Below are 22,218 nucleotides of genomic sequence, written 5' to 3'. Positions count from 1 at the left end.
TGAATTCCATATTGTTATTATTATTTTTATAAAACTAATATTATATTGTTGAATAAAGAGTTAATATTGTTATAAAAATTATTAAAAAAAAACCTCTAATTTAATCATTTTCTTCTATATGCCTTTTAGCTCCTTTAAATGCAAATGGAACATTCCTAAACACAAACATACAGGGTTATGAGTCATTCTTCATTGCTATAGACTATAATGCTAATAATAGTTTAGAGAATTCCACTTAAATTTCATTTATCTCAATTTTCTTTGTATGTTAATATTTATTTTCCATAGGTTATTTGTATTTACCATATAAAATATAATAAGTATCTCCCTGTAGGTAGTAATCAACAATGGACGCTTACATTAAGTTTGTCAGTTCAAGATTAAACCCACACACTCTTGGTGTTTGTTACGCCTAAACACTTGGTGGGTAATATGTTCAGGTAAATGTTATATAGTGAAGTCCTATGTCCCCTAGTGGGGTAAGGGGCAGATGCATTATACATCTGTTTCACTAATCGATTTTCTTTAAGGACAAGTAGGTTTACCTTTTTTGTCCTACCAAACTGAGACATATTTTTTTTGTTCGTCTCCACCGGGAATTTAACCCAGGACCCCTCGATGCTACGCTCACGCGTCAACCACTGTAGCAAGGAGGCGGTAAATTTTACATTATAGATTAGTAATTTTTCAATTAATTTTTTTTCCTACCGATATATTTTAATTAATCACCACGGTAGAATCTACCCGCGTTCTCGCCCCAATGAACTCTTGTGTTGAGTGTTCCAATGGCCAACTGGCGTCTGGCAACCACATTAGCCTCAATGAATAAAAATAAATAAAAAAATGAATGGATATGTAAAATAAAATAATAATTATGAAAAAAAAGAGATCAATATAAAATTAATAAGAATGATGAATATTTGCTCTAAAAATAATATAGGTAGGTACCTACCATATTATGCGTAATGTAGGTACTAGGTACCATGGATATAAAATCAATTCGATATATTAATCCACAAGAACAGCTATAAAATAATAATTATTGTACCCAATTATTGTACCCAAAGGTGAATGATAATTGTAAGCATAAGTATTTACGTAGTTATTACTTATTAGTAATAAATTATTTACTTACAGTACTTAGGTATCCAAAGTTCAAAATCTCACTCCATGCATATGAATGCGTGCTGAGTGAATCGAGAAAATGAGAGTAGCAACGTAGGGCAATTTATTAAGAGCAAACGTACAGAAAAGATAACAGAAGAATTTTTTTTAGTTTTATTATCTAATTAAGTATTAGTAACTATGTATATGTAATAAAATTCGATTTGTTGGATTCTTGCATTCAGCAAGACATTCAAAATCTTTCTCTGAATTCAAAAAACTACGCCACTCGATCCATTTCCCGCGCTAGAATCTTAGCTTCCCATTGGTCACGCTCCAGACCAATAAGCGCTCTTAGCGGGAAACATAGTAAAGGTGCATTTACACATTCGCGTTAATAACGAATTCGCATAATTAACAGTGCACTCGCTATTCGCTTTGTGTTAAGACCGGTTTTTTGGGCGAATGGAAGGGATGACGAATTTGTGAGCAGTAGTTCGGCGCCACCACTATTATACGAATGTTTCATCGAGACTCGAGTCACGATTTACGAGGCGAATAGCGATCACGTAGGTATGTATAAATGCACCTTAACCTTTTGAACGCCAATGACATCTATAGATGTCATGCGCAATCGTGCCCTGTGCGCCAACGACACCTATACATGCCAAGAAACAGATCATAGATAAATACAAAATAAACATATTAAACCTTTACTTTTACGTGTTTTATTTATACAGTTTATGAACTGAATCCCCAGTTATTACATAATTGTACACAGTAAACAAAATTGCCAAGTAGTTATTCAAATATTTGATGACAAAAAATAACTTAATTAATGGCTAAAAAAGCATGTTCTCTCGCGCCAATGACATGTATACGTGCCTACTAGTGATGTAGTGTAATATTCAAGTAACTTCATTAAAATTTCAGCGAAATTACTCTAATTCGCTTAATTTTTGTAATAACTACAAAAAAAAATATAAGCTTAGTCACTGAGAAAAAAGGTAAATACTACATTCTTTGGTATAATACCATATTGTCTATATTGTGGATATTGTTGATTTCAATATTTTCCTTTTCGCCAATCATGCGCATCCCTAGCACAGTATCGATATGCAATCCCTTCTGCGCCATTGACATGAATAGATGTCGGACTGGTGACGTCGTAAGCGCGTGCCGTGTTGTTAAGTGCGGAAAGTTGTAAAAATATTTTATCGAGTCATCTACCAATATTATAATCGCAAAAATGGCAAGTGAAGAGTTTTATAGTACAGAAGAACTATTGCGCATTTTAGAAGTTTTCAAAATTTATTACCTAATAAGTCTAATCAGTGCCTTTATTAGAATATTCTTATGATACAAATTGTCGCTATGTCATATCAAAATATGGTAATTGACCTAAATAGGTACCTACATATAATTAATATTTGTAATAACTCAAGTATTAAACTAAATGATTGGAAAATATATATGTAGTTTTAATGCAATTCCCTTTATTTAAAGGTAATAGTTGTTTTGATATTTACAAATAAACACTCCACCATAATACCTATAGTTCATATAAACTTAATAAATAAACTCGATAAGTTATAATAATATACAGCTACATCCCTAATCAGAAGCGAGAGATTATAAAAAAAAGGATGGTTGCCCGCGCCATTGGCATGTATACATGCCAATGGGGCGTAACTGATAGAGAATAGTGCTGTAACTTGCTGCAATTTTATATGTATTTTTGTATCTCAAAAGGTTGATTTTTTTTGTTGATAGTTGCTATAAATGTGGTCTTAAGTTTTTACAGTAGGAGATGAGGTTAAATAAATATTATTTTTGTGTTATAAGCTGTTTATTCAAATATTCAGACGTGAATTATTATGTTTATCGATAACATTTTGGACTCCCTACTATTTTCAAGGTTATCTCATTGAATTTGTGGCTTGGCGTGGAGGGCACGGCGATGCGTTTTTGCTCTGGCGGTCAAAAGGTTAAAATCGGTTAAAGTAGTCGTGTCGGGTAACCTCGGCTAGATTTTTATTATTTCAAACATATTTAAATGGGTCGCCGTCGCAGGTACCAGATTTTCAATAAAAAAAGAATTATAGAAATCGGTTCACGCAGTCTGAATATCTGAGGTATTACAAACAAAAATAACTGTCGAAATAAGCTCCTCCTTTTTCTGAAGTTGGTTAACAATTAATAATAACAGGTGCATATTATTTTGATTGAATTTTTGACAAACATATTTTACACTTTTTTTACCCCGACTGTGTCAGGAGGGTAATGTTTCTCAAGCGTATGTATGTCTTCTTTAGCACGCTTTACAGCATCCACCGTTGTTATCATAAGAATAATTTATGTGTGTTATAGGCTAAAACTAAAAAAAGGAATGGTATTTTTGCTTAAAAGAATATTCCCATCTGTCATACTCGTTTTTTTCTTTTTATTAATTTAATTAATTGTTAGCAGTAAGTATTTTCTTATTTTTTTTTGCTATATATTAGGCCTTATAATATTTTAAATTAAATAATTTGCTACAAGCAACGCTTTTTCCTGCTATTTTGATAGATAGAAACTCCCCTCTCATCTGTATATTGCATAAAATAAAAATGCTTGCAATTAATATTTGCGATTGCCCTACATAAGGTTTTGTTTAAATAATAACCACATTTACCCTTTGAAAAAGCCTTTATTTATAATGCTTTAACAAATCGGATGAATAAGAAAAATATTCATACAATTGGAAATAAAAATGCAAATCTTAAATTAGGGCTCTCTCTCCAGGCGGCTTAATGTTGTTTTCTCCTAAATGAACATCCTGAAACAAAAACATTACAAATGTAAAAATTATGATACACGATAAAGACAAGCTTAAATACATATGACTACCCAATTTTTGATCATAAATATATAAAACTAGCAGTTTTGCAATGCAAGTTTTATAATTTACTCGCTCATTTTTGAGATCATCAAAAAATGTAAGAGACAGGTGCTTGAAATGAGTTTCAAAAGAACCTGGCGAACAAGCATTCCTATAAATCTATAAAAAAATTAATTGATATGTAATGTATGTAGGTATAATAAATTAATAAATAAATATTGTAAAATAGGCATAATAAATTAATAAATAAATATTGTAAAATAAACACTATTCGTAGAATATTTCAAACAAACCCAATGTGGGCAAACAATATTATTTCAATGGTGGGGAAAATAGTATCAGTAAAAAGGTCAGGAATATGGAATAAATATTATTGACTAATTTAGCTGGCATTACAATAAAATAGCAAATAAACATTGATAGTACTGCACATTTAAAATATTATGTTAATTATGCTATGCTATGAATTTTGTGACACTATTAGATGCACAAATAAACAAAAGAGATGAAGACCACATCATGAGTAACATAATTGTGAAATATTAGAAAACTGTGTTGTGAAATTGCTTTTTTGTGAAACAATTTCATAACATTAGCCAACTAGTTCATAAAAGGCTTGTTAGTTTACATATGAAAGTGATTCACAATCTGATGTTTTGACTAAAATTGTACTTTTTTGCAGTTCATATTATTAAATTGATTTCTTTATTAACTTTGCTTTGTTTGCATTGCTTTTATTGTAAAAGCAAAATGCTATGGATCATATGTATAATTTTAATGCTATGGTTATTGATATTGGGTCATAAACTAAAAAACATTTTAAAATATGATAATATTTGATGTCATATTTACCTTCAGTTAGTCTAGCACGACCTCCTGTTGGTTGGCAGAGGATCGTTGAGCATCCTGCACATACGACTACCCTCTGAGCGTGACTGAATACGGTTGTGATTTTATAACATCCTGGGCATTTCACATCCATGAAATATGAGTTTGGATGTGGCACAAGCCTTTTGAGCTTGTGCTTCCTCCTCTCAGATGCAGGCGACGGGTGCAATAAGTCAATTGCGAGCTGAAATATCAACACTTAGGTTAGTTTTTGGTATGGCACAAAAACAATATCGGAGTTAAAGGAAAGTTCTATTAAAGTATATTATTGCATATATTTGAACAATTTCAACACAATCACTGGTGTTTTTACAAAAAACTTCGAATATCGTATCAGGTATTTGAAACGTCAAAGAGTGCCATGTGTTTATCTTGATTTGCACGCACTAGAGCTGCGGATCACTAACAACTTTACAAACTACATGCGATACGGTAATTACACTACTCAAATATCACAAATCAACCAAATGCAGCTGAATTTTTCATTCTAGATGTGGAAAAATACACACCGGCATGGTTTCAGCTTCGATGCAGAACCAGAAAAGGGAAACTACATGTGTGACAAAGACAACCTAGAAATTAGTGTATTATCTATGTTCAGAAGTAAACGAGGGCTGCCATCATTTTATTTTAATTGGTAAAATTTTTCATGATTCATGATGAAGACAAACGTATTTAATTTAAATAAAATGTAAGCAAACGTATTTTAATATCGTATTTAAAAGCAACAATATACATTGTTAATGTAATGTAAATTTTGTATCTAACTTGATCGTACGCAATAGAAGTTTTATTTATTAAAGAATCAGTTTATATTAATCTATAAAAAGTTAAGAATTATGCTATTTTACCACATATTTTACAATAAATCTGTACATTAATAGGTATAAAATCTTATATAAATATTCAGTGTAGAAAAAGACTTGTACCTTAATTATTTTTATTAAAAAAAAAATTGTCTTTGCTAAACGTCAATGTCATTATGTCACTTCAATTTCTATATAGCATAGCATCAGTCTGAGGCATCTGCATGTTTTTTTTGTAAATTGCAACCTCTTTTTGATATAAAACAACGTAAATTCCTCAAATTATCTAAATAATAATGGCTGACGAAGAATATGATGGTGAGGATGGAGGTGGAGATTACGATGATATGGTAGAAGAAGACCCCAACATAGAAGAGGCCGAGGAACAAGAGGAGGACGGTTACAATGTTCAGTGCCTTGCTCCTGGCCAGGCTGGTGGAGGTGTAGAGAAATCTAAAAGGATAACAACTAGATATATGACAAAATACGAACGAGCCAGAGTACTAGGTAAAGGCTTTTATTATGTATCTTGTGTTATCACGTTAAAGTAGAAGCAAAGCAAAACATGCTAAGGAATTTGAATTTAGAATTTATTAGCTACCACTATTTCATTCTTACAAAGGATACACTATTATGTACCAAAAGTTTTAATATTATTTGATTGTTTTGGGGAGTTTTTAATAGTATTGAAGCTGATATTATATCAATAAATATCATTCTTAATCATTTGTTCAATATTTCAGGTACCAGAGCCCTACAAATAGCAATGTGTGCCCCAGTTATGGTTGAATTAGAGGGTGAAACTGATCCACTCCAAATAGCTATGAAAGAGCTAAAGCAAAGAAAAATTCCAATCATCATCCGAAGATACCTTCCTGATCATTCCTATGAAGATTGGAGTATAGATGAGCTAATTATAATTGACCATTAATAGAATAATTTTTTGATAACATATTTTTATAAGTATATACAATAAGACAAATATTTTTACGATTTCTAAGCAGATGAATGGTTGTTGAAGTATGAAAAGATTTTAAACATTCAATATATGTAGTTTTATTTTAACTTAGATTTATATTTCCTAATACATACTACAAGACTTATATAGAGTATTTGGTGTAAGGGTTAAAGTTATGAATATGGCATCATCCAGACTACCAGCTCTTATCAATAGTCCATTGAATGAGTCCCTCCAAAGGGGGTCTAGAGTGCGTGAGTTAGTAACGTAAGATGTTTCTTCGGAAACATGTCAAGTGTCCCTAGGTAATAAACATACTAAAACCCCGGGACACTAGGAGGAGCCCCGGAGTGGAGGGAGGGGGGAAATGGGTCCATTTTTTCATTTTTCGCTTAAATTTAAAAAACGGTACATGTTAGAGAAAAACTTTCAAGGAAAAGTTGAAAGGCCATAAAATTATCTACAAGTTGTATACCAATCATTTTTTCCTATATCCTACCGTTTCTGAGTTATACGCATTAAAAAATGATTTTGGCTCAAACAATTTCCCCATACTACACATCAATCGATCAAAAAATATTTCTTTCTTCCAAAAAACTCAAATGTGCAACTTGTGACCGGTACTGATAGATTGCTCTTAATTAGGTCTATAATTGGTAAAATAAACACATTCCTCCATGGAAGCCTTTAGGAGGAATCGATTGTCAAAATATTATATTAGGGTAGTTTGAGTTACTGAACTTGATCTTTTAATTTTTTTCTTCCAAAAAACTCAAAAGTGCAACTTGTGACCGGTACAGATAGATTGCTCATAATTAGGTCTATCATTGATAAAAATACTAGATTCCACCACGGAGGCGTTTACGGGGAATTGAATTTTATTAGGGTAGTTACGATACTTGAACTTTTTATTTTTTTTCTTCGAAAAAACTCAAAAGTGCAACTTGTGACCGACACCGATAGATTGCTCATAATTAGGTCTATCATTGATAAAAAAATCAGATTCCACCATGGAGGCCTTTAGGAGGTATTGAATATTATTAGGGTAGTTACGATACTTGAACTTTTTAACTAACTACACTAATAAAATTCAATTTCCCGTAAACGCCTCCATGGTGGAATTTGGTTTTTTTATCAATGATAGACCTAACTATGAGCAATCTATCGGTACCGGTCACAAGTTGCACTTTTGAGTTTTTTGGAAGAAAAAAAATAAAAAGTTCAAGTATCGTAACTACCCTAATAAAATTCAATTCCCCGTTAACGCCTCCGTGGTGGAATCTAGTATTTTTATCAATGATAGACCTAATTATGAGCAATCTATCTGTACCGGTCACAAGTTGCACTTTTGAGCTTTTTGGAAGAAAAAAATTAAAAGATCAAGTTCAGTAACTCAAACTACCCTAATATAATATTTTGACAATCGATTCCTCCTAAAGGCTTCCATGGAGGAATGTGTTTATTTTACCAATTATAGACCTAATTAAGAGCAATCTATCAGTACCGGTCACAAGTTGCACTTTTGAGTTTTTTGGAAGAAAAAAATAAAAAGATCAAGTTCAGTATTTCAAACTACCCTTATATAATATTTTAACAATCGATTCCTCCTAAAGGCTTCCATGGAGGAATGTGTTTATTTTACCTATTATAGACCTTATTAAGAGTAATCTATCAGTACCGGTCACAAGTTGCACTTTTCAGTTTTTTTGGAAGAAAAAAATAAAAAGATCAAGTTCAGTAACTACCCTAATCAAAATTCAATTCCCCGTAAACGCCACCGTCGTGGAATCTGGTATTTTTATCAATGATAGACCTAATTATGAGCAATCTATCTGTACCGGTCACAAGTTGCACTTTTGAGTTTTTTGGAAGAAAAAAATTAAAAGATCAAGTTCAGTAACTCAAACTACCCTAATATAATATTTTGACAATCGATTCCTCCTAAAGGCTTCCATGGAGGAATGTGTTTATTTTACCAATTATAGACCTAATTAAGAGCAATCTATCAGTACCGGTCACAAGTTGCACTTTTGAGTTTTTTGGAAGAAAAAAATAAAAAGATCAAGTTCAGTATTTCAAACTACCCTTATATAATATTTTAACAATCGATTCCTCCTAAAGGCTTCCATGGAGGAATGTGTTTATTTTACCTATTATAGACCTTATTAAGAGTAATCTATCAGTACCGGTCACAAGTTGCACTTTTCAGTTTTTTTGGAAGAAAAAAATAAAAAGATCAAGTTCAGTAACTACCCTAATCAAAATTCAATTCCCCGTAAACGCCACCGTCGTGGAATCTGGTATTTTTATCAATGATAGACCTAATTATGAGCAATCTATCTGTACCGGTCACAAGTTGCACTTTTGAGTTTTTTTGGAAGAAAAAAATAAAAAGATCAAGTTCAGTAACTCAAACTACCCTAATATAATATTTTGACAAACGATTCCTCCTAAAGGCTTCCATGGCGGAATGTGTTTATTTTACCAATTATAGACCTAATTAAGAGCAATCTATCAGTACCAGTCACAAGTTGCACATTTGAGTTTTTTGGAAGAAAGAAATATTTTTTGATTGATTGATGTGTAATATGGGGAAATTGTTTGAGCGAAATTCATTTTTTACTGCGTATAACTCAGAAACGGTAGGATATAGGAAAAAATGATGTAGGTACAACTTGTAGATAATTTTATGGCCTTTCAACTTTTCCTTGAAAGTTTTTCTCTAACATGTACTGTTTTTGAGATTTAAGTGAAACATGAAAAAATGGTCCCATTTCCCCCCTCCCCCCACTCCGGGGCTCCTCCTAGTGTCCCGGGGTTTTAGTATGTTTATTACCTAGGGACTCTTGACATGTTTCCGAAAAAACATTTTACGTTACTAACTCACGCACTCTAGAACTTTTTATTCAATGGACTACAAGTATTTTATGAATTTAAGAAAACACCATGTCAAATTGCCTTTCGTTTTCATCATAGTTGATATTATATAATTACATATTTGATTATTCAGGGGATCATGGACATATCCAACAGTGAAATAAATTTTGAAATTGTTTCCGTAGTTGAAAGTTGTTCTCGAGATTAACCTGTTCAAACAAAAAAATCTTCAGGTTTTTATTATAAGTGTAGAAGTAAAAATATCGTAATGAGTAATCTAATATAGTGAAGTCCCATGTCTTCTAGGGAGGTAGATGCATTATACAACTAATGAGTAATGTGGCATTTATAAATTCTCCAATTCACTTTATATTCGATTTTGTGCATTGAAATGTAAGAACAAGTGAAGGTGTTGTTGTTCAGGTCAATTGACAATTGGTGGCAAAGTTAGCCATCCACAAGGGCTCTTAAAATCGCGATATTACAGGAATGGTTAAACTCAAAGGAAAGAAATCATGACCATTTTTGTAGAGCATATTACATAATATCTAGATTCTAGAACATTGGGTTGAGGTTTTTTTTATAAAATTTATCGTTTTCGTAAAAAATCTAAAATCCTGATAACTATTTCGATCTTTGACCTTGAATAACTTTTGTAGCACACATGATCGATGGGGATTTTTAAAAATTTTATTTGTTAAGTACAACCTAAATCCCAATCCTCCACCAAAATTTGGCTTTCCGGGAATCATGGTTATTTCCAGTGTCTTATTTGACGAGGCCATTAGGTATTATCAGCTTTGCGCTTGCGCTAGTTATCTGTCTCCTTGTTACAGTTGTCAACGCGTGAGCGTAGCATTAAATTTTCAGTGAGGCCCATGTGAGGCCTAATAAAAAAAAATTTAGCTCGCAGTTTCGCTTTAGTTCCCGTTCCTTTTATTTCATGAAAATCAGTTCAGCAGTTTTTGCGTGAAGGAGTCACAAACAATCAAAAATATAAAATTTCGCATTTATGAGTAGTTTATCATTAAACAATAAACTTTTTATTATACTAAGTAAAAAAATAAATGAACAATACCACAAAAATGCATCGTTTGTAGTTAGAGGGTACATGAGTCGGCTATCGCTAAACAGCAATCTCTACCATTGCAATGTGGTACGAAAGGATGTACGTATGTGCAAAAAAATGCTAGTAATGAGTTTATTGGTTTTTATTAATGCGTTTGTTTTATTAGTTTTATATTCAGTTCTTTTAAAGCAAAAAGAGTCCTTTAATTTGCGATTGAAAGCGTACCTAAAGTAAAATGACCAAAATTTATATGTATTAATATTATGCATTTTTTCAATCCAAATATAATTCATGTAATAAGTATATATGAGTTCCTAATTAACATACAACCTCTTTCATATAAATGAGTTCCTAATTAACACATTACTACTCAGGTAATTCCTGGAGCTGAAGTAAGGCGAACATTTTGCGAATAGTAAATAGAGATCAGCAACACTCATAGATAAGGCAGCTGATCAGTTACACGAGAGTGCAGTAATTTCAGGTATGCCAGTTTGAAATATTTAAGCGGATGGTCGAGGTTGACCCGTGCCAACTGATATTGTACTCCGGCGGCCAATATTAATCACAACCGATCATCAGTCACTTATCATTATAGTGCTTAATCTTCAGTAATCTTTTGGCGTCCCACCGATTTTATAGGGCACTAAATTCTTTCTTTTATCTCTTACACGTCGTGAATAGACGCTTCAATAATCTAGTTATAAATGCGATATACCCAGCTAGATATTTGCGTTAGCATGGTCCGACAGGAATCTAGAAACATTTTAACTTTGTAATCTTTTTTACTGCGGTTTAACGAGAACAATACATAGATACGTATTTATAGTCGCAAATATGTTTTAATATTTTCAGTAACCTTCATAGCGCATTCATTGTGCATATTTTTTTCAGTTTTAATGATTTTTAGCTCCTGTCGACTTATGGAATCCACACTATATATAAAGTGAGGTCCTTCGCATAAGCCTCGATTGCGTATACATAGGTGGTCACCAATAACATTTTTAGGGAGCCTGTCGCTAATATTCCCTAGCTTGGCTTAATGTATTTAATCTGTAAATTTGTACACTTTCCTACATCAATTTTTTCAGTATGAATGATGGCTAATGATGATCATGATTATTGAAATGTGATGAAGTAGGTAGATAACGTAACTTAAGAGTTTTATGGACTGATCCTATCTCAAGGTAGGTCTTCTTGTAGTGAATTTTGAGTTAGGAGAGAATTTAACGTGAATGTCCCTGTGACGGATGCATGCGTCCCGCTACCCGCTTGCGCTTGGCACGAGTTCCTATGGAGCTTTCTGCGCGGGGAGCCGCCTGCTCTTGCGCCAGTACCCATTCGACCAGCGATGCTGTGCTGTCTCCGGAAATAGAGTACGTTCGACGTAACCGAGTGTACAGACGCGATTTGCTCGACGTTACCCACATGACGGCCATTTAATTGCGGTTAATAATAAAGCGATCATTAAACAATTAATTAACGAATTTTTCAACTTTTTTTCTATTTTATTAAATCGACTTTGACCGCATTTCAATGGAGTTCTAACGCGGGATGCATTCCTTCAACATTGCATGCCGGGTTAGGTCGGGATAGTGAAATTTTCGGTTTCAGTGTAGATGTGTTTTGCGTCCGTACAACGACGGATCGGGTGCGCGAGTGTGAGTGCAAATGACTAAATAGCCTGGATTACCAGGCTTAACATTAAACATGTGGACCAAGAGGTTAAAGTTATGGAGGTATTTGTTGTGCATGTTGTTTGCCGTGTCGACGCTCGCACTCGCTGCGAGAGGTAAGTTTCAGACTTCAGTTTTCAACGAACGAGCGAGTGCTCACTTGCAATATTTGTCTGGGGACGAGTGGGACGCGCGCTCTCTGCGTGCGCTCTGCGTCACTAATGCTATTTTCGGCGTAACTTGCGCTGAAATTATGTAAAAAGCGCGTTTGTGCTCTATTTCTGGCGATAACCTTAAGCGAATATTCATACTACAAGGTGATTTGGGCTACATTTTATCTCGTATCTGTGTCCTATTGAATTCATGATGCTAATGAGAGCAGAGCGAGGATATGTAATAGCCAGACATTCGACTCGTCATAGCTACATAAATAGAAATACAGGGAATTGTCGTTATGCGTCGCCATCTTGTGAAAAACGATAGGATCGTGACGACATTATAAAAATGTGACACGGAAATAGGTCAAATCATAATTTTTACATAATAATTGACCTATGTTGTATATAGTAAGAAAACAAGTACATACAATGTAATGTAGGTAATTATAACATAATTTTATTGCATCTGAATTTGATTATCGTCCAATTTTAATAAGGTAAAGGAGAGAGATGAGGATGTTAATCCTACATTAAAAGGTTCTTAGGTGGTTATTGTTATCGTACCTAACTACACAAAATGTTTATTGTCAAGCATAAAAGTATTTAGATCAAAAGCATGTTTCAGTGCATGAACTTGACGATGTAGGGAAGAGATTGATTCAGCGGAAAAATGTAGAAAACTGACGCTACCATTAGGTACAATATAAGCATAAATTATCAGCATCGTATGTATCTATCAAAAACTTACAAGGTCATCATATTATTATGATTTCAGTATTTTATGTAGGTACTTCTAAATAAGAAAAACAATGTTAATTGCTGTTTTTAAATTGCTGGAGTTTCAAACAAATACTGTAGACTATTAATATTTTTACGCCCTAGTTACCTTTAGGTATTTTCATTATAAATATTTTAATTAATTAACAACTTAATCTATTTAATACATCTTTGTTGAGGGTAGTTTCATAAACAAACATTACCTGCAACCTATGCATACCTAAGTATTGGAAAAAAATACTCAAACATATACTTAAACCTACCTACTCAATCTTACATATAAAAATGAATCGCAAAATGTGTTGGTAAGCGCATAACTCGAGAACGGCTGAACCGATTTCGATAATTCTTTTTTTATTATATTCCTTGAAGTACGAGGATGGTTTTTGTGTAGAGAAAACGTAAATATGTACCACGGGCGAAGCCGGGGCGGACCGCTAGTACAGTAGCTCAATAATTATAATGTAGGAGAAACTGTTGTTCATAAATATTTAACCCTGACCAAAAATACAAGAGCTTCCAGATGACGTTGATATGAGTCCTTCACGCTAATATGATGTTTCTAATTACATTAATAAAAATAGTCCATGTTTAAGAACACTTAAAACCTTTTAAAAGAGCCATGAAAAATTAAAAAAAAAAAAATACTTAACTACATAATTATTTATTTTAAGATTTTTTCCGGACATTTTATCTATTGTTAAAATGTTATTGTAATATCCGTCTTTGAAGTTTTCGTTGTTGTGTGTAATTGTTTTTTTATGTTTAATAGATGGATGCACTGTGCGATATAAAACAATTTGTATGTGGCATTTCGATGAAAAACTGCAAAAATAACAAATTAATCAATTTTAACTTATATAAAACAACAGTTGTAAATGGAAACAAACTAAAATAAAGTCTAAAATAACAGTTGTAAATGGATACAAACTAGAAAAAATAGCTTATTGTGGAATAAGAAAACTGAATAGGATTAAAAACTAGTATTTACATTTGAATTAGGCACCTGTCTAATTCGATCAATTGAAGATAGAGATTATTTTTATGAGCTAGTTAACAAAATTAGCGAAATTCGCATGAAAAAATTATTTATCGAATGCCCTATACTTAGTTACTATAAAATCCGCAATATTGCTTCTAGGAACGTACCTAATCAATGTTTTTAATAGGTATACCTACAATTATAAGCGATGATACATAAGTGTACCTTATTGTCATTTATTTTTAAAAACAATATACTAAAATAAAACGTTGCAGTGTCAATAGCGTCGTTACAAGTATTGTGATTAAAAAATCTCTACCGAAGTTTACAAAGGAAGATGCATCTCTCTAAATTTATCTAATCTATTTTAATTGTAATTAAGAGCAACACATTGCTAACCTTCAGTTGGTAATTACAAAATTCCCGAGTAATTATTGGCTGACAATTTATTCAACCACACATTTCTTTTGTTTTTGCTTTGTTATTTAATTGAAAATTACTCTAAACTATATTATTATGTCTCTACATAGAGACAAATATTTAATTGCTTAGTTACTTAAAAGTTTAAGTCAGTTAAATTCAGCTTTTTTAATAGTTTACCTGTGTCTATATTGCTTTTTTTCAATAAATGTACGAATTATTATTCATATTCAATAAACTATTTGATTACTTAATTGGTTCGTAAATCGGTCGCTACCTGCTATTGCAGTAGATACGTTCCCCGCCAGTGACCTCTAATTTAGGTTGATATACAGTATAAGATGGAAGTCAAAATATATAAGCTTTTATATGTTGTGCAAAACTTTTGTTTCAGCCGATGACGACGTACCTTTAGAATCACAATGCCGTCCGTACATCGAGAAAGCTCTTAAAGAGCTAGAGTCAGGAGATACAGAACCAGGTATTGCCAAAGTAATTTGATTTTTTATTTATTCCTTAGTTTAGTATTACTTCATTTAAGAATGAACACAATACTCATTATTTTTATTATCATAACCCATAAATAGTTGACAATTATATAACTATAAAATATCTTTCTGATCTCGATGCCAAAAATAACAATAATCGCTATCGTTACTCATCAGTTTTATTGGGCTTTGCCGTTCAGTTTTTAGTTTTTCTTGACTAGATTTTATATTACAAGAAGAATCTATTGAAGATATATAAATGTATTTTTTTTTATTTTGTGCTGTAACGCAAATGTTTAATTTAAAGTACTTACAGAAGAAGTAATATTTTTATCAAGTCTGTTTTTATTTTTCCGTTTGTTGTTGCAAACATATGTACATACACTAGTTGCTCTCATTATAGTAAGTCATATGAGTTAAGTTTACAATGCCATTCGATTAGCACGATAATTAGGAACCCAACTTTAATTTTCGGATGACGTAAAACAAATTATTGACGTCACTATGAAAAATGTTCTTCTCGCTGGTTTATAACTAGAATAACCTCGAATTGAACGAACAAGTTTTACAGTTGTTGATTCTATTTTAACTGGGGCAGTAGTGAGCGTCACCCATTTATTGCGTTGGTCAGTAATAATAGAATAAGCGGGCCCAGCAAGAATTAGGGATTATGCTTGATTTTGCTTTGATGTTAAGTACATAATACAAAACGCAAACGACATTGCTATAATATAAGTTTAATGGACAATCAACATTAAAGAACACACAACCAATGTAAATCATTAATTAACCATTATATGGCTCCAATAAACTTCCAGGTGCTTTAAATACTACCTACTCAATAAAAAGTATGAATATAAAAAGTACCTAGTTATGTAACTATGTAAAGCAATGTTGCTTTGTAACGAAACGTTATCTTCTTACATGTTCTGGTTTAAAGCTTTTAACTTTTTGCAGTAGTTGTGTTAAAAGTTACTTTATTATGTTGTTTTTAAAATAATCGCTTCTTTGGGTATTGTTATTAATGAATAATAAGCTGTAATATAAAAGTTATGTTATGTTTAAATCAATTCTTGATTATGTAAATTTTCAAAGAACATGTTGCAGATGGCGAATGTTACATCAACACGTTATGTTACGATACTTAAAATAATAAGCTAATACAAATCTGTAATAAAATATGTTCATAATATATAGAGATGTAACGATACCGATACCGATACCGATATATCGGCCGATATAATCGGCAAGCCGATATATCGGTATCGCCGATTATAAAACAACCGATACCGATATCAAACAATTTAAAAAACCGCGCCCAATGAACGATGCGGGGAGGCCGCCCGCGCGTGCGCTCTTTGTTTTTTGAAAAAACTCTACCAATAGTAAACTTTTATTAGGAACTGATTGTATGTGTATAAGTTAAAGTTTAATTGACTTTGCAAAATAATAATACTAAAATAAATGGTTTTCTTGTTTTTTGATTTTAATATACATTAATATAAAGTGGCTATTGAATGAATTAAATAATGGAAAATAAAAACGTTCATAGCTGTGCAATGTAAATACATATTTGATGATTTACACTATACTTATATATCTTAATCTTTATTCGATCTCAATGCAAATCGGCATTTCAGATACAGAAGAAAAACAAGAGTCTAGTGAAATAAGTATAGATAATGACACAAAAGAAGACATTTCAACGGAAGATGGAGCTGCTTTACCAGACGATGACAGCAAAGAGCAAGCTGACAGTCAAGAAGTAGAAGATGCTCCATCTGTAGAAGTAGCTGATGAGCCGTACGTGTCTCAAGTCTCTTACGAAGACGAACAAGAAGTCTCAGCCGACAACGAATCGAAAGAAGATGATAAAGGGGAGGAGAATGAAACAGGAGAAGACAGCGCCGAACAAACAGCAGATGAAGGTGGAGACAGCAAAGAAACAGCATCTGCTGATGAGCAAGAAGACGAAAAAGGTATTTACAATTAATTTTCGTTAGTGCGAGTTCTTAGTTCATGTAGCTATCGCAATTCGTGTTTTTAATTTAAATTAAAGTAGGTAAATATTATGATAAGTTATAGTAAAATGATCATGCTATTTTTATAATAATTGAGTAATAGCCCACATTTTGAAATCTCTTTCTTAAAATCCAATATAACAATACTGATGTTTAATATATTCTTTTTTTTTCGATTCATAATGCTCGTCCGAATAGAATTTATATACATAAGTCGAATAAAAATAACCTTATGCACATAATTAGCTTTAATTAAATTAATATTTGTTGTAGAAAGTGGTGAAGAAATAGAACAAGCCGAAACACAGGAAGAAAGTACAGAACAATCACAAGAAGAAACTCCTGAAGACGATGGCAGTAAAGAGGATACCCAGGAAGATACTCAGGAAGATGCGCAGGATAGTAAAGAAGGAGAAGAAGATAACAAAGAGGAACCTGGATTAGAAGAAGAAAGTAAGGAAGGCGCAGAAAGTGAAGAAGCTGAAACGGCATCTTTAGAAGAAGAGGAAGGAAAAGCAGAAGTTTCTGAAGAAGCATCACAAGAAGAACCAGCTGCTGAACAGGAAGTTGAAGAAGGCGATGATAGTAAAGAAACAAAATCAGAAGAAGAAGATGGATCTCAAGAAAAGGCTGAAACTGATGAAGCAGTAGAAGAAAGCCAGGAGGCGGCTGAGGAATCTCAAGAAGAAGGAGACAAATCTCAAGAAGAAGGTGATAAATCTCAAGAAGAAGGTGACAAATCTCAAGAAGAAGAAGGCATATCAAAAGAAGATGAAACAAAAGAAGAAGACGGTGAATCTGTGGAACAAAAAGAAGAATCTCAAGAAAAGGATGTCTCAGCAGAACAAGGTGAAGAAGATGTAGCAGAGAAAAGCGAAGAAACTGAAGCTGCGGAAGGTGAAACTGAAGGTAGTGAAGAAGGACAAGAGCCATCTGAAGAAGCTGCTTCGGAAGAGGAGGCTGAAGGCGCTCCTGAGGAAGATTTGTTACTGGTAATGTTTTTCTACTTGGATAATCAATCACATATATAAATTTTTAAAACTCTGGATATAGTTTAGTTTTAATTTCGAGTTAGAATAAGCGCAAAGTTACGTGTCTTGTGGCGTAAATTAAAATTACATTTTGCTCATATCATGTCCTTTCAGACTGGTGAAATTCCCGAAAACCTAAGAAGCCGAGACCATATCATCCAAATATTGCGTTTGGACGAGGAAGCAAGTGAATCAGAACTTATCATCGAGAAATCAGCTGATATCGTTCTTCGAGATTTGAAGAGGGTCTATGAGAATTCCATCAAACCTTTAGAGGGACTTTACAAGTATAGAGACTTGAGCAACAGGCACTTTGGCGACCCCGAAATATTCTCTAAACCTCTAGTCTTATTTATGGGACCTTGGAGTGGCGGAAAATCGAGTATTTTGAATTACCTCACAGGATTGGAATTCACCGAGTGGTCACTAAGAACAGGTGAGCTTTATACATTTACAAACGTTTGCATGTAATATTATTGATTGAACCATTTAATACCTCTTATAAGCTTTAAAATATCTTCTCAATATTAAGGATTATTATAATACTAAGGGTACAGTAGGGTAAGGGTAGAACACGAAATAAAAAGCATTCCAATAACTTTTTTTATTAAAAATTTTACATTAAAATTCTACAGGTGCAGAACCATCTCCAGCATACTTCAACATTTTGATGCACGGTAAAGATCCGGAAGTATTAGATGGCACGCAATTAGCCGCTGACTGGACTTTCTCAGGGCTGCAGAAATTCGGACAGGGATTAGAAGAGCGTTTAAGAGGATTGAAATACCCCAGTAAATTATTGGAAAAGGTACGTAATATCATATGAACATGTAGGTAAACCAATTGGAAAATATTGATTTCAATCAAATAATAATGTTTTGTCTTATTTTAGGTCAATATTGTGGAAATTCCTGGAATACTGGAAGTACGGAAACAAGTTTCCCGAGTCTTCCCCTTCAATGACGCTTGTCAGTGGTTCATTGACCGTGCCGATATTATATTCCTTGTTTACGACCCATCCAAACTTGATGTCGGTCCTGAAACTGAGGCTATTCTCGACCAACTGAAGGGCAGGGAATCTCAGGTACGAAATAGTGACTCAACAACTTCACATAGTACCGCAATATATTCTTCGGTAACGACAATTATAATATCTCTGTTTGACATAATATTCTATTATGTAAAACCTAATATATTGCGTCTGCATATGATTTATGAACCGACTTGAAACTAGCGTGATAAACACTGCCTTGTACACATTACTCATCGAGCAATAAATAAACGCAGAGATGTTCGTTTCGAATTCTTGAACTAGATTTTAAATACGATCTTTCAATGTTTCATCACTATAAGAAAAACAGATACTCTATTCTTTCCAGTGTAACTTTTTACATGAATCATTTTCATTGTATGCACTGAGATATTTATTTTGTTGTTTAGGCCACATATTTTATTTTAAGTTCATTTCGATTCATACTTACATTCATGAATTGGCGGTTAGTTTATGATTTAGGCGCTAGCAATTATTATTATTAATATATTTCGGCAAATATTTTTGAATATTTTTTAGACGTAAATTTCAACGTCGCGTCACTGCAATACCGCCGGAGTAAGGCAACGATTTTGGTATCTTTGAATCTTGCCAAAGAAGTTTCATTTCTGACACGTGTGCTCGGCACACATGTTATTTTTTCCCCGATGAATCGTCTAAAATAATAGGAAATACACTTATGGAAGTTCAAATATTTTGCAAAGTTGAAACTCGAGACATTATGCTATCAAGTCAATCTTATACGTTTCTGATTTAGGCACAACAACTTAGTATCAAAACTTCCATTTAACCTATTCCAGACACGCATCGTCCTCAACAAAGCGGACAGCGTGAAGCCAGAAGAGCTGATGCGGGTACAGAGCGCTCTGATCTGGAACATTTCGCCCCTCATGAGTTCCCCCCAACCGCCAGTAATGTACACAGTGTCTCTGTGGTCGATACCGTTTGAGGCGACTGCTCCGGTACGCTTGCTGCAGGCCCAAGAGCGGGAGCTCTTGAGGGACCTGAGGCAAGCTGTGGATAAGCGCATTGAGAATAAAATCGCGAGCGCTAGACGATTTGCGGTGAGTTTTTTGAGACTCTTTGGCAATTTTTTGGTGTTTGTGTAGTGTGCTTGTGAGTTGTGTAGTAGAGGATTACTATGTAGGCGTGGACCAAAATTAAAAGTTAAAAATTCAAATATTAGTTTTCTCTTTTATCACGGAAATGTGTTGATCACAACAATAAGCCACTGATTTGTGTGATATTTATATCTAGGTTTAAAATTCAAATATAGGTGAAAGATAATACCTAAATGTTTAACTATAGATTGTGATAAGATTAATTATTTCGCTTTTTTTGGTTAAAAATAGAATTTTTTTGTACATATTATTTAATTACACTTTTTATACACAGTACCTATATAGTTTACAAATATTATGTGTTTTTTTCTTAGGTGCGCGTGAGGAATCACGCAAAGATGGTCGACTGCTATCTAACAACATATTACAACCACAAGACCATTTTCGGCAACAGGAAGCTTATCGCTGATGCTATTATTGAAAATCCTCAGAACTATCACATCTACGAGGGTCTCAGCACACTTACTAACATTTCTAGGTGCGTATACATATTGTTAGCGATAATATACGATAGTAACGAATTTAACGTCATCAGGAAAAATCTAGTGTGAACCATTTTTTTCATCTGTTTTTTTTTCCATTATTGTATTGTACATGTAAAATAATGTATGTATGAAGTAATAGAATTATCTTAACAAAAATAATTGATTTATCTATAAACTTAACTCAAAGGCTGAACCAAATAGATAGGATGGGTTACAAATAAATAACGCAGTTATACGTTTACCTTTTACTGGTGACGTATTAAAAAGAACCTTGATAAAAATTGAATAAATGTCCATATTGTTAATGTATCGCATTTGTACAGGTATGACCTCCCCGACCCCGAGACGTACCGGGACTTCTTCCGGCTGAACCCGCTGTACGAATTCCAGCAGCTGTCAGCCACGTGCACGTACTTCCGCGGCTGTCCCATCAACAAGCTCGACGTCGCCATCGCCTACGACCTGCCCGAGCTCGTCGGCAAGTACAAGAAGATGGTGGAGACCGCCGCGCCCCAGGGCATGCCCAAGAGTTGAACACCCCGCGACCGCACACGCTTCTCATTCTAGCGAATGGAACGACCCACCTTTTGGGCACATTTTGCATTTCTCTCACCAATTCGGCGACAACTATTTTTTTTAAATCGCATTTCGATTTACATCCATTCGTTGTTTATGTTTATTTGCTTCAATACTCGCTTGTTCATACTCTCGACGTGAATGATGTGACGTGAATTTTTGTTTATTTTGATTTCGTAGTACCTTTAGCGAACGGACACTTCCAATATCCTCATTAACACCTCACTTCTATTCGTGGCGGAACGTAATTTTTTATTAATCTAGTCATTATTATAAAGTTTGTTAGTGAAATATAAATACTTTTATTTATTGAAATGAACCGGTGCACTATAGTTAAAATCCACTCGCATATTAATTATAGTGCGGTCTCTACCCATGTCTTTGTTAGATTAAGACTTGACTATTTAAGTAATAAATAAAAATACTGGAAAATTATTTTGTTTTATTTCTATTTTATAAGGAGTTCAAACTACATATTTAAAATTTTATGAGAGAAACTCTTTTAGAAGATTCTGATGATACTTTCCTTAATTTAGTAAACTAACCGAACTGAATCAGATAGTGGAGATTATTTACATGATTGATGAGTTTAGAACCAGCGGGTGCAGAAATTATCCACAAAAATTCTGTTACAATCTTCTGCACCTACACTTTCCTAATCAGTGAATTAATAGTAGCGCAATGATCAGTGACGACTTATTTCAATACAATAAGCGCAAGAAACGCATTATTCTCAAAAGCAAAATACTTTTACACTTTAAAAAAATATATTTTATGTTCTATTCTTCTATTGACCATAACGTAAGGTAAATAAACGATAAAAATATTACGAAAGCCTAAATTTTACAC

The 22,218-nt window shown here is 33.3% G+C and overlaps 3 protein-coding genes across 5 annotated transcripts; 2 read left to right on the top strand and 1 right to left on the bottom strand.

The window, feature by feature from the left end:
- Positions 1–3,773: 3,773 nt before the first annotated feature.
- On the bottom strand, positions 3,774–5,487 carry RpS27 (ribosomal protein S27). The gene is made up of 3 exons (XM_090113705.1): positions 5,383–5,487; positions 4,838–5,057; positions 3,774–3,922 (listed from the first exon to the last, which is right to left on the bottom strand). The coding sequence occupies exons 1-3, from the start codon at positions 5,386–5,388 to the stop codon at positions 3,894–3,896; spliced, it is 255 nt and encodes an 84-aa protein (XP_089969831.1). The 5' UTR covers positions 5,389–5,487; the 3' UTR covers positions 3,774–3,893.
- A 398-nt stretch (positions 5,488–5,885) lies between these two features.
- On the top strand, positions 5,886–6,724 carry Polr2F (RNA polymerase II subunit RpII18). The gene is made up of 2 exons (XM_090113843.1): positions 5,886–6,186; positions 6,423–6,724. Exons 1-2 carry the CDS (start codon positions 5,976–5,978, stop codon positions 6,608–6,610), a joined length of 399 nt encoding a protein of 132 aa, XP_089969969.1. The 5' UTR covers positions 5,886–5,975; the 3' UTR covers positions 6,611–6,724.
- Positions 6,725–11,866: 5,142 nt separating this feature from the next.
- Positions 11,867–21,801, top strand: LOC149899633 (sarcalumenin). 3 transcript variants are annotated; one of them, XM_090113693.1, is made up of 11 exons: positions 11,867–11,959; positions 12,198–12,375; positions 14,991–15,077; positions 16,725–17,063; positions 17,379–18,097; positions 18,251–18,572; positions 18,772–18,944; positions 19,029–19,220; positions 19,988–20,251; positions 20,623–20,786; positions 21,117–21,801. In XM_090113693.1, the coding sequence occupies exons 2-11, from the start codon at positions 12,294–12,296 to the stop codon at positions 21,325–21,327; spliced, it is 2,553 nt and encodes an 850-aa protein (XP_089969819.1). In that variant the 5' UTR covers positions 11,867–11,959; positions 12,198–12,293; the 3' UTR covers positions 21,328–21,801. The 3 variants fall into 3 exon arrangements, with proteins under 3 accessions (XP_089969819.1, XP_089969821.1, XP_089969820.1); XM_090113695.1 differs by having other exon boundaries at positions 11,936–11,959; positions 12,203–12,375; XM_090113694.1 differs by lacking the exon at positions 11,867–11,959 and adding an exon at positions 11,961–12,031.
- The last annotated feature ends 417 nt before the right edge of the window (positions 21,802–22,218 follow it).

Source organism: Colias eurytheme, chromosome 20 (genome assembly GCF_061535395.1).
Source record: "Colias eurytheme isolate Ceu_HAF_F1 chromosome 20, ilColEury1 Martin Lab GWU primary, whole genome shotgun sequence".
In the NCBI taxonomy this organism is placed as follows: domain Eukaryota; kingdom Metazoa; phylum Arthropoda; class Insecta; order Lepidoptera; family Pieridae; genus Colias; species Colias eurytheme.
Note: the sequence above shows the minus strand (reverse complement) of the source record. Positions and strands in the feature narration are given on the sequence as shown.